We start from the raw sequence: 17,391 nt of genomic DNA on the forward strand, positions 1-17,391 counted from the left end.
TGCTCTCTCAAAAAGGATCCATCCCATGATGGTCAAGAAGTCTGTGGCAGACATCTCACCAACTCTGAATGACCACACTTTAATCAACTATAAATTATGGAAACATTGTTTGAAAACTCCCCAAATAACATCCCAAGTATGATGATTCATGATGATCTAATGAATTATGTCAGAAAAACGTTGTTAATATATTGCTTCCGTATCAAATATATACAATGTTGACACTAGATAAAACTGCCACTTCTCTATATGTTATCTGCATCTGACCCTGCTTGCTGTTATGCACAGTATGTAGGTTCATTGTTCAGTCCACCTCCTCACAATCTCATGTGCATCTCCTTCCAGATCAGCAGCACTGTGTTCTTCAGCTGTAGAAAGGGCTATTTACTTCAGGGCTCCATTTCTCGCACCTGTCTGCCCAACCTCACTTGGAGTGGTTTTCAACCTGATTGCATTGGTAAGTACTCAGTCTCTTAATATTGCAGAACGAATAAAGAGATAAGTGGAAAACCCAACCTTGAGCAATAGTTTTTGCAATATTACTCAAGGTCTGACACCTACAAATCACATATACTGTACTCTTCGCTGGCCTCACAACTTGGCTCCCCTTTTTACACTTTTTCTCTTCCACCATATTTATTTCTTTATCTGCTGCTCCTCTGGTCCCTCTCCGGCTCAATGGCCCATCCCCACTTTAACCGGCTTGTCTAAATCCCTATCTCTCTCTTTTTCTTTGGTCTCTTTAATCCTTTTCTCTCTATCTCTCACTCTCTCACTCTCTTTCTCCAGCCCACCACTGCAGCCAGCCCGAGATGCCAGCCCAGTCTGATGTGAGAGCCATTGAATTGCCATCCCTTGGCTACACACTGATCTATACATGTCAGCCGGGCTTCTACTTGGCCGGAGGATCAGAGCATAGGACCTGCAGGTCTGATGGGAGCTGGACAGGAAAACAACCTCTCTGTGCAGGTATAAACATGGTTACATTACATCCTTAAGGGGAAAATGGAGGGATATACTTGATATTCAATATCCAAAGCCTTGGACACACATGCAACCCTCTTTGCTTTTAACTGCTGCTACATTTCTCCATTATTGCTCACATGGCCACCCACTTTCAGGGAAGCACACCAATACACTTAAAGATGGAGACAGCAATTCTTGAAAATGTTTGTTGTCCAAAACAGTGAATATTTCTTCAGTATTCTAAAACGGTCCATACTGTGTGTGCATAAACCTGTTTACAGAGCCTAGGCTGTGTATTAATAACACTGGGTGTATTTTAAGTGCACATATGTACATGTAGCGGATCATGAGGAGATATTAACTGTTTTTGACAAAAGGGGATTTTGGCAACAAGCGTTCTCCTGAATTGCTGATTCTACCTTTAAAACACTCATAGTAATAATATGAAGTTTCCATTAGCAGAATTATTATTTGAACCACTTGAGTCTGTACTGACAGGGCGGGGTGCAGTGGTGTCTTCAGTGGTTGGGAAAATTATGGGTGTAGCTAATGTTGATGAATAGCTATGTTAACACTTCCTTTTTCTCACACACATGCTAAAGTAGGATGGCTCATCCATTACACAATTACACAGCATGGAATTACACACACACATACACAGGCTCAAACACACACAAACACGGACACACAAGCTTTGAAACATTAACAAGGGTGCAAAACCTGATTAGGCCAATGCATCCCATTGATTATGTTAGTAGAAGTACCTCTTATAAATGGTGGCGAGGCAGTGTTAACAAGGCCTTGCAGACTAATAGACTGCCATTAAGAACACCCCCAAGGATTGGCCCATATATATATATATATATATATATATATATATATATATATATATATATATATATATAGGGAAAAAATTAGACTCATCGACACACAATTATCCAGGCTAGATGAATGCTAATGTGTTAAGGGGAAAGACGTATTTCAAAGGGAGATTTCCACGTGATGTATTCTGTGCCAAGCCGTTGCTGAAATATAGAGGTTGATGGGTATTTTTTTAAGGCCATGTCATCAAGAGTGAGGGGAAAGAAAGACCTGGCCTTAGCAAATTCAGGATATTAAGAGCACCTATGGGCACCGTGATGGAAAAGCATCTCAAAGGACTGGCAGCTAATAAAGGGCAAAAAAGGGCTGTGGGAGTGTGTGTGTGTGTGTGTGTGTGTGTGTGTGTGTGTGTGTGTGTGTGTGTGTGTGTGTGTGTGTGTGTGTGTGTGTGTGTGTGTGTGTGTGTGTGTGTGTGTGTGTGTGTGTGTGTGTGTGTGTGTGTGTGTGTGTGTGTGTGTGTGTGTGTGTGTGTGTGTGTGTGTGTGTGTGTGTGTGTGTGTGTGTGTGTGCATGTGTGTTTGTTTGTGTATGTATATATTTATCCGAGCTGATGTTTGTGCTCATAAACTACCATCAGTATACCTGTCTTTGATTGTGGTTAAATGTAAAGCCCTCCTCTCTCTGTTTGCCTGTGTGTGTGGGTGTATGTTTACTACTGCGATGTAGTCCCGTGTTTCCCCCGTGTGAGCAGTAAGGCATTATTAAAGTGCCTTCCCCCGAAGCTGCGACACTGTGTCTCTGACTTAGCCGTAGCCCCACTGGGACGACTGGGCTGCTCTTTGACGCATGAGTCAAGTCCTGTCTCTGGCAGTCCCTCACTCTGGCCTACCGCAGGGGTTATTAGTTGTAGAATGTAGACAGGGAGGGTTGATGATGACAATCCTTCTACTGCAATTTCCTTCGAGCTCTTGTGTTTACAGAGAAAATTGGATCTTTTGTTTCACTTCCTGAGACATGCAGCAGTGTACGCATGCTCACGGGATAATTTTGTAAATTATTTTCTCTTCAGCTGATAATCGCCCAAGTGGTAAGAGCCCAGTGGGGACAGTGCAGGAGCCGCCTTCCAAATTACCAGGTAAAACAGGTATTTCTTAATTTTTGTTATGCTTTTGTCTGATTTTTGTTCTTAGAATTGTCTGTTTTTGGTTTATCTTATGTCTGTCATTCCTAGTTAGAGCCTAAAACTCACGTTCAATTTCAATGATTATAATCAGTAAAGTCATCAGGCACATGGCAGGCAGTTGTTGACGAATACATACATTTCTTTGCTTCTTTCAGTACCTGGTGGTGTATTTGCTAAGAACTCTCTCTGGAGAGGATCCTATGAGTACCTGGGTAAGAAGCAGCCGGCTATGCTCAGCATCACTGCCTTTGAACCCTTTAGCAACCGGGTAAACGGGACACTCATCGACCACAGCGGAGTGGAACTCAAACTAGCAGGTTGGTACACCAAAAGACAAGACTTTCAGAGAACTCTGATACATACACACACACACACACACACACACACACACACACACACACACACACACACACACACACACACACACAAATTGTCTGATACTATTCTCATATCATATCCCGTGTGATGGGTTTTATCCAAACAGACAATTGTCTGATCAATTCAAGTGAAGATAAGTAGCAAGAAATCAGTGTGGCCCCTGCATGGAGAAGATCATCGCTACTGTTACTGAACACCAGATATTAAATATTTTCCCCTTGGCATAATTACCGTGCAGCTGTGGTCATTAAGACACAAATTTGCATCAGTAACGGTTTTGACACTTCACTCCTTTGTACCTGTGCACTATCAATCTTCATCACAGCGTACTAAAAATGTGTTCCTACAGCTACAAATTGCCACACTCTCTACTGAAATTCTCTAACTGAAAATTCAGACTAGGTTTTTGTTGTGTTCGCACAATAACATATACATTACATTGCATTATTGTAATAACATTCAACTGAATCAAAAGAAAATAACAAATTAACAACTTTTGTATGTGTGACAATTACGCATTGTTTGTTTTGGTCTTTTCATGGGATTTGCTGACATTAACAAATATTATATATACTGATTACCCCCTTTCATCCTTTTTTTCCTTTTATTATGTGAATGGTTAGTTTGACATCCTCTGATCTGGCTAATCACAAATGAAACAGGAGTTATATTGAAGTTAATTTAAACAAATGTATTAGACACACATTTTAGTCACACAAGCATAAACAAAATGTTTTAAACAAAGTCACGTTGCCGACGTGTAATCAAAGTCTTTTTTTTGGCTTCAGTGATCCTATCACAAGAGCCTCTCAAGTTTGCAGACTTGAGGAAGTCACAACATGAAATGCAACATTTGCTCACACATTTTCAATTATTTATGAATAAACTAATTAATGAACATGGTCTACATGATCCTTGTGTTGGAGGGATTTATGTTCTTATATTGATGCTAAATTTAAAGTTGTCTTCGACCTCAGAGAAAACAGTCAACATAACATGGTGGGGGAAGGAGATGATATGATCAGAGGATGATTCTGATTTTTTGTTAAATTACTATTGTGTTTAATAACTGAATAACTGAAAATAACGTTGTTTCTTTGTTTAGGCACATATAAGAGGGAGGAAGCTCAGCTGCTGCTGCAGGTCCACCAGATTAGAGGCCCTGTGGAGATCTTCGTCAACAAGTTTAAGATAGACAACTGGGCCCTAGATGGACATGTAAGTCTGTGTTCTGGTTAAGTACCTGCACCTTTCTTTGTAACTGCAAAGGTGTTATATCACACTCACACACACAAACACACAACCCTCTCCTGTGAAATATGCACACGCACACATACACACTAACCTTGTCACTCTGGGGAGATGGAGGGCCCACCAAGCGTTTTCTCTTTAATTAAATGTCAGTGAAATCATTGCCTAGTAATCAGTACTCGACATAGCCCCATAGCCCCTCCACTCCTCTCTCCCATATTATCCCCCAACCCCTGGCACTTCTAATGCACAGACACTCTAGATATAAATAGAAAAGCAGGTCATAGTACACGCGTGTGTGCTACTCTGTTTGGTTTTATGTGCATGTTTCGAAAAACCTCAGCACACACGACTGTTTACGTACAAGCGTGTCGGACAATGGGTATCCTTCTTGTGCATCATGCTTGTGTGTGTGTGTGTTTGTGTGTGGAGTGGTTGAGTGTGTTTGTTTGTGCTCTTGAGCAGAAAAAGTCTCATATTAAATGTCAGCTATAAGAGCGCCTCTCGACTCCTTTGACATGATATTTCATTTTCTGCGTGCGCCCGCTGCTGACACATTGATGATACGCTCCTTTGTGCTGCCTGGATGTGACACATAAAGTGTCTGTCTTCCATTCCTCTCTCTCCCAAGGTGTCCTACATCTCCTCATCCAACTCCTTTGTGTACCAGGGATTTGTCAGAGGAAAAGGCTTTGGACAATTTGGTCTCCAGAGACTGGGTGAGTGCCAACTACTTGGTTATAGAAACTACTGTGACCAAGCAGCCCGCTGGGGGGAGACTGTGTGTGTGTGTGTGTGTGTGTGTGTGTGTGTGTGTGTGTGTGTGTGTGTGTGTGTGTGTGTGTGTGTGTGTGTGTGTGTGTGTGTGTGTGTGTGTGTGTGTGTGTGTGTGTGTGTGTGTGTGTGTCTGTGTCTGTGTCTGTGTCTGTGTGTGTGTGTCTGTTTGTGTGTGTCCTGTCTGGATATCTATCAAAAACATCTTTCACTTAATATGTGACGTGTCCTTAAGCTTAGCTGAAAGTGCTTTCACAGCATGCAATTTGCTGCGTTTGATAGAATTTATCATTTATTTACTCTCCCAAATAGGAAAACACTTTGGTATAGTGTGGCTGTGAATCAAGCAAAAAGAGGCAAACACAGTTTACAAACATGATTAATAGTCGTCAATGTCATAGTTAATGACATTCACACACACACAACAAAGCTTCACAAAATCTATCCTTAGGGAGTGTGTGGGTAGTGCTTTGATGCATGTGCAGTGGTTTTTCATATCAAGAAACCCAACAAACTCAGTTGCCGTTTTGACACAGTCAATATCATCCATACATTGCTGTGTGTCATTGTCTGGTTCATTCAGCAGATCCAGCTGTGCTGTTGTAGGTTTTCTTTTTAGAAGGCTGCAGCTTTCCATACATGCTGTTTCATGTTTGTGACCTAGAAATCTCAGCCGTATGATCCTCCTCACTGATATTTTTGCTACAGTCTGTATGCAGCAACCCTTGGATCCTGACTCCATGGATTGCAATGGCTGCCGCAGTCACGCAGTTTTGTTTGTTTGTGTGTGTGTGTGTGTGTGTGTGTGTGTGTGTGTGTGTGTGTGTGTGTGTGTGTGTGTGTGTGTGTGTGTGTGTGTGTGTGTGTGTGTGTGTGTGTGTGTGTGTGTGTGTGTGTGTGTGTGTGTGTGTGAGTGAGTGAATATAAACATAGATTATGTAAGGTTCTATCTGCCTATGTTGATGTTGATATGCTAAATATGTTAAAACAATTCTAGAATTTTAAGTATTGGGCAAAAAAGGATGGCAAATGTGCTATTATTATTTTGCCACTCACAGTTACAGTCTAACTAAAAAAGTAATTGGTATGTGTGAACAGATAAAAAACATTAATTCATCATTGTAGAACATACAGTCCAAATCAGCTAAACTTACTTGGAAGTTAAGCATCATTCTTTTTCATCCTCTTAATTTAAGAACATTTCGGAGTAACCCCAAAAGTGTACTTAATTTCACCCCTGAATGGACTCACAAGACCATAGAGTAATCTAATAAACATTAAATGAAATCTGTACTCATGTGTTCTCTCAGAACTAAACTCTCCATCAAATGTGAGTGGTGTTTAATAAAAAAAAACAGTTTTTCTCGTGTAGTCTTCACAGCCTTAGCCCCTCTGCCCTTGTGGCACTCTGTGTTATAGTTCGGTAGGCTATTACATAAAGAGAAACTGTGTGAGATTTAACTTTAGTCATTTAAAAGGCTCTATATTCAGATTGTGTGTTCCCTATTCCATGTGTGACTTATATCTTATATTATCTAAGCCATGCAAACAGTGAAGTAGATGATGCTGGTGCTTTTGCTGTTTTCTTTTTGCATATGCTGGTAAGGGTGACAGATTTCAGAGGAATGTAGCAGCTTTAAAAAAAAAAGATCAGTTATGAGCCTGAATTTTGAATTGACCAATTTTAAATGCATCTTAACACGGATTAAGCATGTGTTTACATGGTTTAAAGTTGTGTGAACATAGTGACAATTGCATATGAAAATATGTTGTTATGATAGAGATTCTTGAACAGAAGGTGCAGGAGCATGTCCCCCCCACCACCTTGCCACAGATTGAGTAAACAGTTCTTTATTATTGGATGCCAGGGTATTTGTGTGTGTGTGTGTGTGTGTGTGTGTGTGTGTGTGTGTGTGTGTGTGTGTGTGTGTGTGTGTGTGTGTGTGTGTGTGTGTGTGTGTGTGTGTGTGTGTGTGTGTGTGTGTGTGTGTGTGTGTTTTAAGTATTAGAAGAAAAACAGATGTGAGACTGGGAAGTGCGTTGGACGTCTTGGAAAGTATTCTTCTCAAATAATTGATATTATGTGTTTTGATTTCACTCAGTGGTGGTGGAATGCAGGTTGAGTGCAGGTTGCCTGTGGGGTGTTTGTGCATCTGTGTGTGTGCTGGAGCTCACACCACAGAACCCACAATTGAATTCCCTCTTGTTTGTCACTCATCCTTTATTGGAGCTTTTTTGGCATTCTTTGGTAAACAGGTGGGCTGTCATTCCTCCTCTGTTTCTGTTGCAGACAGACACCTCCCTAAATTACCAAATTATTCTGAAATGACATAATAGCTGTCGGCCTTTTGAACTCAGTAATTAAGAGTCATTGTTAGGATAATGAGATTTGACGTTCCCATGGGGGGAAAATTAAAATAAAGCAATAAACTCTAAAAACTCAGTTTGTAAATGGAGCCTACCTATCATTCCCTTCAGCCATTCCTTTTTATATTTCACTATTCATGTTTGTTTGCCTTTTTTATCACACGTCTTTGGCAGAAGGCGAGGAGGATCATTTCCATTTTCTTTCTTTTTAATGTAAGCTCTTTATGGAATTTGAGTATGATCTCATGTTGAAATAAAGTGATGGTAAAGCAAGGGCTAACTGTCTGCTCCATCCACTTTTTCCTCCAGAGAGTTTAGATCCCAGCAGAGACAACCCAGGCTACAACTTTGCGTCTAACAGCAGTTCAGTGGCGGCAGCCATCCTAGTGCCTTTTATTGCCATGATCATTGCCGGCTTCGCTCTGTACCTCTACAAACACAGGTAAGGCTTACACATTTGATATGTTTCACACTGAAGTAGGCTGCCCAATACTGAGTGACTTAGTCAGTGACTGAGTCACTGATTTGTGCATGCAAGCAATCTCATTTAACACATGGAATTGTCACAAGTCTCATGTGGCAATTCAAAAAGATGCTGTACCAGTAAAAACATTTGTTTGTTTTATTAATATCAAATACATTTAAATAATATGCTGTACTGTCCTCTAATGTGAACTGAGTGATTTGATTCTATTGATTTGTGTCATTTCAGAAGAAGACCAAAAGTCCCCTTCAATGGTTATGTGGGCCATGAGAACACTAATGGACGAGCTACGTTTGAAAACCCTATGTATGACCGCAACATCCAGCCCACGGACATCATGGCCAGCGAGACAGAGTTCACAGTCAGCACAGTGTGCACAGCTGTATAGCAACCACTTCCTCTAGAGGTATGAATCGAACACCACCGGGACATCTGGCATCATGATAAAGTACAGACTTAGGGCTCTAGGTATCCTGAGATCCACATTGCTCTGAAAAAGATGAAGTTATCTCCTTGTGGCTATCCTGAGCTAATCACACATCCAAGATTCAAAAACTGCTGAAGCAACAAGATACAGATTCCCAGTATCTAGGTTCAGACTAACCTTTTGCACCGTCCCTCTGGAAGATTTGATACAAAAATGTGTGATTGAATTTTTTTTCTGCTGCATTTTCTTTGATCTATATCTCTCATTATAATGTATTTGGTTTGTTTATACTTATTGCAGAAAGATGGAATGTTTTTGTTTTTTAAACACTGATGCAAATATTATATTAATATTTTTTTTATTATCTGTTATTTCCCACATATTCATGTCCATTATTTCGGTCATCTTTGTGATTTTTGTCTATTTGCTTTTATCTCTCTTTTTTTTGTTGCTTACCTTTCTGTCTATATTTTATTTGAAACCTCTGCTCCTTGCCTTCCTCCTTCTATGTCTTATTATGTCCTTTTCCCACACACGCATCCATGCATGCATTCATCCTTGATTCAGTTAGGGGAGGAGAAGTGCACCACATCTTCGCCTGCCTGCCAATCGAGGACATCCGTAGTACCTTGAGCAGAGGGCAGGACAAAGACTATTTTATTCGCTGAAATACATTCAACCCACCAATCTCCAGCGGCAAAGGCTATTACCTGCAGGAGACGAGAAGAAAAAAAAGAAACCTTGTGAAGACAACGACTGTAACAAATGTCAGCAACAAAATGCTTTTTCTAACTTTACATGGTTTCTTGATAATTTTTCTTGATCTTGAAAAAAACTCAGCCGGCAGGAGTGATGCTGGAAGCAACAGCTGTTTGCTGACACTTCTCACCGGCCTCCGCCTAAACCCAAAGGGAATCTAATGGTCATCGTTAAGTCAAAGAGATTGACCTGTAGCTCACAGAGATCTCTGTGCAAATGAACTGTACGGTGTACAGCCCCGTGTTGGCCTGTGTGAGACAAAGAGAGACATTCTGGACCGTTTCGATTCACTCTTCTCCTTTTGTTTGCTTTTTTTTGGCTTTCTCTTTCTACACTGCTTGCTTTCTGTGAGGAGTAATTGGGAGCCCTGTTATTCCCAGACGGTCTACTATCCGAGTCTGTTAAAATGTTTCATTGGAAGCTCAGAGTTTCTGTCTGAGGATAAATTAAACAGTCAGTAAGTTTTGAATGCCACATTAGAGACACACATTATATCATTACTTTTCAAGCTTGGCTCAGTCCTCTTTTTTTTCTACTTTTTTTTTCTGTTTGTTTTAACCAGGGATGTCATTCTGCTTGCTGAGGCAGCTGTGTCCAGAGCAGGGGTTAAAAAGTAGCCAGGGCTGCTGAAAAAAAGCACTTAGTGATGTCGTAGAGAGAATTCATGTGTATAGGTGAGTGAGTGAGAGTGTGCGCATGTGTGTGGATTTTTGCACATTTGTGGTAGCTGCAGCTGCAATCTACTCAAAATATCACCTGTCTGTTTTGGCCCCAAAGATTTCACCAAACACATGACAGATTATTTAAAAGAAAAATCCACTTTTATTCCAGTATATTTCTATTTTAGGAAATTCTGAGGTTTGAAGTCAGGATTATCACTATACCCGGATGCTCTCCACATCAATCAAATAAAAGGCTACACAGAACAAACACTGACAATGTATAGATCCAATGAGAAAACTAAAACTGAAAGCAGTGTCACTATCTAGTACCAACTCCAAATCCACCTATCATAACTCATGCACCTTAATATAAAATGGTAAACAAGAGGCAATACTCATCATACAAATCACAACATTATTGCCACTGTCACTCTGAGGCACCTGAATAAAAAAAGACATTGGCTGGATCGAAGTAGGCAATGGCGACCACAATAACCGTACACTTCGATGGATATGCAACCAGAGCTACTTTATTCCCCTTTCATTTACAATAATTTGAATAAATCTGTATCACCGATCTACAGAGCAACAGGGGACACATTTTCTTTGGACAGACAGCAAGTAGTCTGATGTCAACTATATTGCTTTTGTTATTCTTTTTAATCCCAGATCTATGTCTTGAAGGTAATATGTACTGTATTTTCTCAAGATGAGATCGGGATGCAGTTTGAGTTCCCTTAACCTAGCCCTAGGAAAACAAAGATCAAAGTATGGTCATGTTTTGAACCCCTCTCAAAATGTTCAACTGAAGGCGCTCAACTCTAAAGAATGGATGAGTCAGTGATCTTTTCCCTTTGGATTAAATTCAGTTATTTTCCTCCAAGAGAACTTCTGACAGCTCCATCCTTTTGAAAAATAGTGGTGTTGCTTTGTTTCTTCTTTGCCTGTCATGAAAATGTTGCAGAAGGCTTCCTCGGAGGCACGACAGCAGGGGAGTTGCTGGCATACAGACTATGCCCATGCGTTAAATTGGAAATTATGAATATGATGTGAGGAAAAAAGTGTTTATTCCTCTAATGCTAGCAGTCAAATCGTTGGCGACTGGGGAGATCTATAACATATTGTTTTGAAAGTGCAACACAGGAGGGAACTGTCATCAGATATAAGAGCGGGAGTCTTCTTTGGTCGGTGAATGACGTGCCGGATGAGGAGAGATACTTCAAAACAATGTTTTTTTTTACCCTAATTGTGTGTGCATGTGTGTGTGCGCTCGTTTAAAATGTATATGAGCAGTGGAGTCAAAGGAAGGACATCTACTGGATTTCAAACATTCTGCTCCCAGCTATTTACCACTTACTACTCCCATACCTGTGTATCCTGTGGAGTGGGGTGAATAGTGCTCCAATTTCACTGCAGCAATTTGAGCCATTACATGCAATTTGAATTTATTTTGCATTGCTTCAATTGAACTCATGTCAAATCCTGAATTCATCTTATCATTATCACTAGAAGTGCAGATCCTCAATTATGTAAAGTGTATGTAACGTTTTCTAAAACATCCATACTTCTTTGATTTACCATGTACTATTTGGCATCCTTCCTTTTATATATAGCCAGCAAATTGTCTTCAAAATCAACCTCCATACCAACAAGTTTCTTTAATGAAGTATTTAAGATCACCTACAGTATATCATTTCCCTCAAAAATCCAGGCCTTTGAACGCAATCAGTTTATAGTTCCTTCAAACAGTTTCGCCGTGGGTCGGTAATTTCTTTTACAAATGTATTACTTTTAAAGCTCTCTCTCTCGCGTATCTAGACAGCACAGATAGAATATTGCCCCTTGCATGCTCTGGTCGTGAGTTGATGGAAAAGGAAGCAATTGAATTACCCCGGAGATTTCACGGGGAGAGGAGCAGTTGCACTCACATTGTCTAGAAGTCATTGGTACTCAGTTTTCAGGTCTCATAGTTTACACGGCTGTTGCATTGTGTATTTCATTTATTTTTATTCTGGATATATTATTTTTTTAAATGTCAGCAGAGTTGATCACTTTCTTACATTTCACAAAGTTTTTGTTAAGGCCACTTATGCCTTGTTTCCACCGAGCATAGCGGGTAGGAGCGGTTCGGTCCGGTTATTTTGGCTTTTCATTTGATTTTTTAAATCGAGCTGTCCCGCTCTGAGCCGCTCCGACCCGACCCGCTCTGCTCGGTGGAAACGAGGCATTAGAGTGGTCTTCACTCTTCATTCAACACATTAAGCTGTGTTGAGTATTAAACAAATACATGGGACTAGCTGGTGTGAGCATGACGCCCTCACTCCCTAGAAGGAACTGATTTGACTAGATTAAGACTGTGGAGCTCCTAGACAAACACAAAACGGAAGCATTTAAGCTCACATAACTATGATTGTTGTTACCAACAAGGGCTCTGCCTCAAAATATTTGAATTGGTAGTAAAGAGCCAGACCCATTCCTTTACAATGATTATTTATTTATTTTTTACCTCCTCCAGTTTCGCAGTAAGCACTTTATGTTCATTATAGTGCCTTCGTACAGCCCCATGATATGAAAAACCAGCTTGAGTGGCGCTATTTTTGTGTTCAGGAATTTTAAACCTTAACATTTCTTTACTAAGATTGGGTATACTATAATCATTGTACGTGAGATGTGAAGCTCTTTTTATCTGGTTTTCGGTCAAATCCTTATACTTTCTGCCTGTATAAACCAGACACACACACACACACACACACACACACACGAACACACCTGCTGAAGAAACTGGGATCTGGTTGAAAAAGTTTGTTGATCTTACAGGAAAAAACTGAGCTTGTTAGGATCATGTCAGAGAAACCATAATGTGTTGCCCCTTTTAAATGAGCAATGAGCTCATTAGTATTGTGTGTTGGTGTGCGAGGACCTATGTTGTTGATTTTATGTGCTTGACTACATGTCTGGCCGAGTGCTTTTGTATTAGCTGTTCCTATTCAGCCAAAGAAAGTTTTCCACATTCAACCAAAATGAGAACAATGACAAAATCCCCAAATTAGGTGAAAAAAATGTAATCCGTTCCTGATGTTGTTTCATTTAGTTCCACAAGTTAGCAAAAGTTTATGATGGGAAACCAGACATTTTCAAACATTTCTGCAGGTACTGTAATTTAGAAGAAATGTGAGGACACTTAACTGGCTCTACATTTATTGAAATATTTTCTTTTTAACCCATCTGGGTTAGTCTAGAAAGTTCTCAAAAGAAGTGCTGCACAGTTATATAAAAATGAAGATTAGTGAGTCTTGAATGGGGCTGTGCTATAAGAGTTTTAAAGAGTCTTTCTTGATATAGCAGCTTGCTACTTCATGGTTCTCTTTGCATATTTTAAGACAGAACCTCTGTTCACCCTAGGTTGATTTTCGTTATCAGCGAGTCCCAGCTCTGAGTTTTGTCCTGCTCACCATCTCTTCTATAACGAAACACACCGCTCCTATGTTCTTTGAGTTCCCATCGAGTCTACTGCATTTTCTCATGATCTGGAAACTAGACTAGACCAAAAACCTTCCATTTATTTCCCCAGGTAGAACTTTTGCTTTTCTGCAAAGGCCACAGTATTGAAAAAGCAAGACATCTCCCAGTCATGCTGTGTGACATAGTTACATCAGTTATCATTTGCAATCTCCCATCTTCCATTGTCACCACATATTGACGTCTACGACAAAAAAGACTGGCTACGACATTTACTGCTGTGATAGTCAGGTCCATTCTGTGCAATTTGCCTCCACTGTTCTGACCATTTCAGTGTGTCTACTGAACTCAACCATGAGGGAGAGAGAAAGCAGATGCACTTTGAAAAATGTACTTTCGGAGCTGAGATTAATTTCATTATATAAATGGAGATAATAGTGTCATGGTAGTTAAATGAATTGGGATCAGATCTGTGTAGTTACTACTGAAAATCTACTGAATGTATTTCATTTCACTGAGTGCATAGGAATTTATCTATACTGTGTTCAATATCCTATAATACCAAAACTGCTCCTCTGTTTTTGTGCAGGAATGGAAAATACACAATGTGTCATCCTTGGAATGAAAACAGAATGTCCAAATTGTCTGGAGTATGATTTAGCAAAATTGCTGCTTTTTATTTACCAGAGACTTTACATTCCTGTGTGTTAGTCATGGAAAGGTTATTAGAGTGCCCATGTTTTCTCTTTTCTTTTCATAACATTATTTCATACCAGCCCAGTAGATTTCTTAAGACTAATGGTATAACAGCCCATAGCACCTAAGCGAGAACACCACGGCCCCTCGAGCGCCTCAACAAAACAACACAGTAAAAGACAATAATTGAGCGTCAATGTCTTGCTGTAGACCAAAAGGGTTAACTTTAATGGACAAACAGAACTTGAACAGGCTGTGTGTAACTACGGAGAGTAACTATAGAGGGAACGTGTCTCTACGAAGAGAGAATGAATAAAAAAAGTTTTTTTGTACAGAGATATATTTTTATGAAAATACATTTGTAATATAAAAAGAAAAAATGGATTGACATATATGTAAATGTTTTTCTTTTTCATTATTGTAGTACAAATGCTAGTGGGGAGTATATGAAAAATCTCTATATATATAAATAAATATATATATATATATAAATATATACAAAGAAAAATAAAAACACAGCTTTTTCTATGTGTAAAAAAGATTGTACATAAAAGTTTACATACATACTGTACATATGTAAGACCCACCATGGCTTGTCTGCAATATATAAAATGTATTTTATCCGTCTGTATATGATGCTTTGCATTGTGTCTAAGCTTATTCTACTTTCTTGAACTTGAAACTTATTTTGAAGGTTTTGGAATAAAATATAAAACCTACTTTCCACCATTGTATTTATTGATTGTACGTGTCGTTGTGCACAAGTATCAATAACATTGTGTAAAGTATGGTTGCGTTCCGAATCGCATACTTTCTACTATATAGTATGTAGAAAAAAGATTTAGGATGTCCCGATTCTTATGGCCAGATTTAGGATGGTTAGAAGTACCCGGATGTCCTACTTCATGCGGCCAAGATTGTTAGTGTTGAAAAGTGCATCCTATTTGGACGATTCTGACCCACAATCCAGTGCGCACGTGAAGTGACGTAACATCGACAAAGCCTCCATATGAAAACAAACGGGGATGCGACGGATACAAAAGCAAGAGGCAAGATCAAGGCGCAATGTTATGATGAAATAAGAGAGTAAAGTATGTCCCAATAGTATGCCTACTGCATCCTAACTAGATTATTTTTATCGTCGGATGTAGTATGTAGAATAGAAAAAAGAAAGAGTATGCGATTCGGAACGCAACCCAAGTGTTCCTGTTGCAATGTCTCACATACAGACCAAGATGTCTGCTTCCACTTCTTGCATTGGAATTTTTCTCGACACTGTATTCAAGCATTGTCTACTTTCTGTAAGTGTATACTTGTATGTGTTTGAGTTATATATTTTTTACCCCTGCATGTTGATTGTGTACCTGAACATTTTCTCTTAGATTTCTTACTTTCCTGTTGACTGGTCTGTCAGAAGTAAAACACAAAGATGACTGGAATATTCGGTTTGTTGAGATGAATAATAATTTAAAAGTTGAATTATTTGAAGTGACAGAATTTCTCCAGGACTGCATTGTAGTATTGAGTAAGTTTGTTTAAAGTATTTTCTAAGTTCTAATCAACAACAAGCTAGTTCCAAACTAGTGATTTACACAATTGTGTCCCACCATTAAAATGGAAGAAATGTATTTAGCTAGTAAACATTTTAAATTGTGTCCTAGGAAACATCTGTGGTGTCATCCAATGAAAACCAATCAACTGTGTATTACCTGTCATTTAAATAAGTGAGCTTGGTAAAAGTGTAGCAAGTGCAGTAACCCAATATTGCCATTATCTAATGTGTGTGTTAGCGCCTTTCTTTATAGGTCCATGGTTGGGGCACAGTGATTGTAAGGAACCCTGGTTGTAAGTATCCAATTGTGAAAATGATCACACAGGATCATAAGTAGAAAGGTAATATATTTCTTTTGTGTGTAAGTGTGAAAATATGGAAGGAGGCAAGGAAAAAAAATACTGAAAAAAAAAAGTTTTCAAAACAGCAAGAGAGAGAAAAAAATATTTTTAAAGCCCAAAATGTATAGTTTACAAGCTAAATAATGCATGGTTGATCCGAAAATTATAGTCATAAACCGTTAAGGTTTCCCTGCTTTATTCGTATAGACATAAAAGCACGACTCCAGAACATTAGTTGTCATTTTCACTGCAGCTAAGTTGATAATGGCTTGTTTTTTGTTTGTTTAAGTCAGTGGCTCTCAAAGTGCGGCCCGCATTGAATTATGAATTATAAAAAGAAAGAAAAAATATAGGGGAGAACGGGGGAATCTGAGGCATCGGGTAATGTGAGCCACCCCCTGTATCTAGGCAACGGAAAACATTTGTGGTCATGTGAGATATATGTTTTCAAGCCCCTCTCATTTCCCCATGGCCCTGAAAGAGAGGACCTCATGGTGCTGTGGTAAGCATGTTTTTTTCACCAAAATAGGTATTTTGCATGTAAAAGTAAATGTTATTGCTGTCAACTTAATCAACTGTAGTGCCAAAGCAAATGTATTCACGTAGAAAAACTTCTATCATACGTGTTGATGAACTACCAACATATGAAACCATGTGATGCTGATAACTGAAGATTAGCCTGAAATGCTAAGAGAGGTAGTTTTTTCTCTAATTGTGGTGGTGGGGGAAAGTGAGCCAAATGCTGGGGGGGAAAGTGAGCCACTGTCTCACTTTCCCCCACCATGAGGCACAGTTAAGTTTAGTCTTAAACATTGTTTAATGTATTATTACATGACATATGTTTTATTTTAATATCATACACATTGTAGAAAAGCCATCATGCCAAGGAAATACACCAGGAAGACGACCTGGGGCAACCACACGGAAAGAGCACCTTCTCATCTTTCCCTGTAACCTTCAGGGCTGGAATGTAGAGTAGGCCTAGTTGTAGAGTATGACAGGCTGATGTTATAATCCAGTTGGGTCTTCTCCTGTACTGTTTGCAACAATAGTCATGCCAATAAAGCTCATTGAATTGAGTCCCAGGCTGTTCTCGCTGGTTCGGATTTTCCTATGCTTTGACCCCCACTTTTTAGACTAGCTGGCTCTAAGGGTCCTGTGTTCTGACCCCCAGACTGTGTTCTAATCTAACTGGTTCTAGCTTTCATTTGAATCTTATTGAAACATTTTGAATTATAATATGTTGTATTTGATTTTGTTCAGAGTTACT

General features: G+C 39.4%; 1 protein-coding gene across 1 annotated transcript in view; it reads left to right on the forward strand.

Annotated features, from left to right (window-relative positions):
• csmd2 (CUB and Sushi multiple domains 2) overlaps window positions 1-8,613 on the forward strand; it is a gene marked incomplete at both ends in the record, with an annotated part of 232,602 nt that extends 223,989 nt beyond the window's left edge. The window contains 8 exons of the mRNA XM_080045422.1: window positions 346-457; window positions 790-969; window positions 2,858-2,923; window positions 3,127-3,288; window positions 4,455-4,567; window positions 5,232-5,319; window positions 8,051-8,183; window positions 8,454-8,613. Coding sequence (XP_079901548.1) covers window positions 346-457; window positions 790-969; window positions 2,858-2,923; window positions 3,127-3,288; window positions 4,455-4,567; window positions 5,232-5,319; window positions 8,051-8,183; window positions 8,454-8,613 — 1,014 coding nt within the window. The remainder of the gene's footprint in view (window positions 1-345; window positions 458-789; window positions 970-2,857; window positions 2,924-3,126; window positions 3,289-4,454; window positions 4,568-5,231; window positions 5,320-8,050; window positions 8,184-8,453) is intronic.
• Between the last annotated feature and the right edge of the window lie 8,778 nt (window positions 8,614-17,391).

The sequence above is a fragment of the Ammodytes marinus genome (genome assembly GCF_949987685.1).
Source record: "Ammodytes marinus genome assembly, chromosome: 17".
NCBI classification, from domain to species: domain Eukaryota; kingdom Metazoa; phylum Chordata; class Actinopteri; order Uranoscopiformes; family Ammodytidae; genus Ammodytes; species Ammodytes marinus.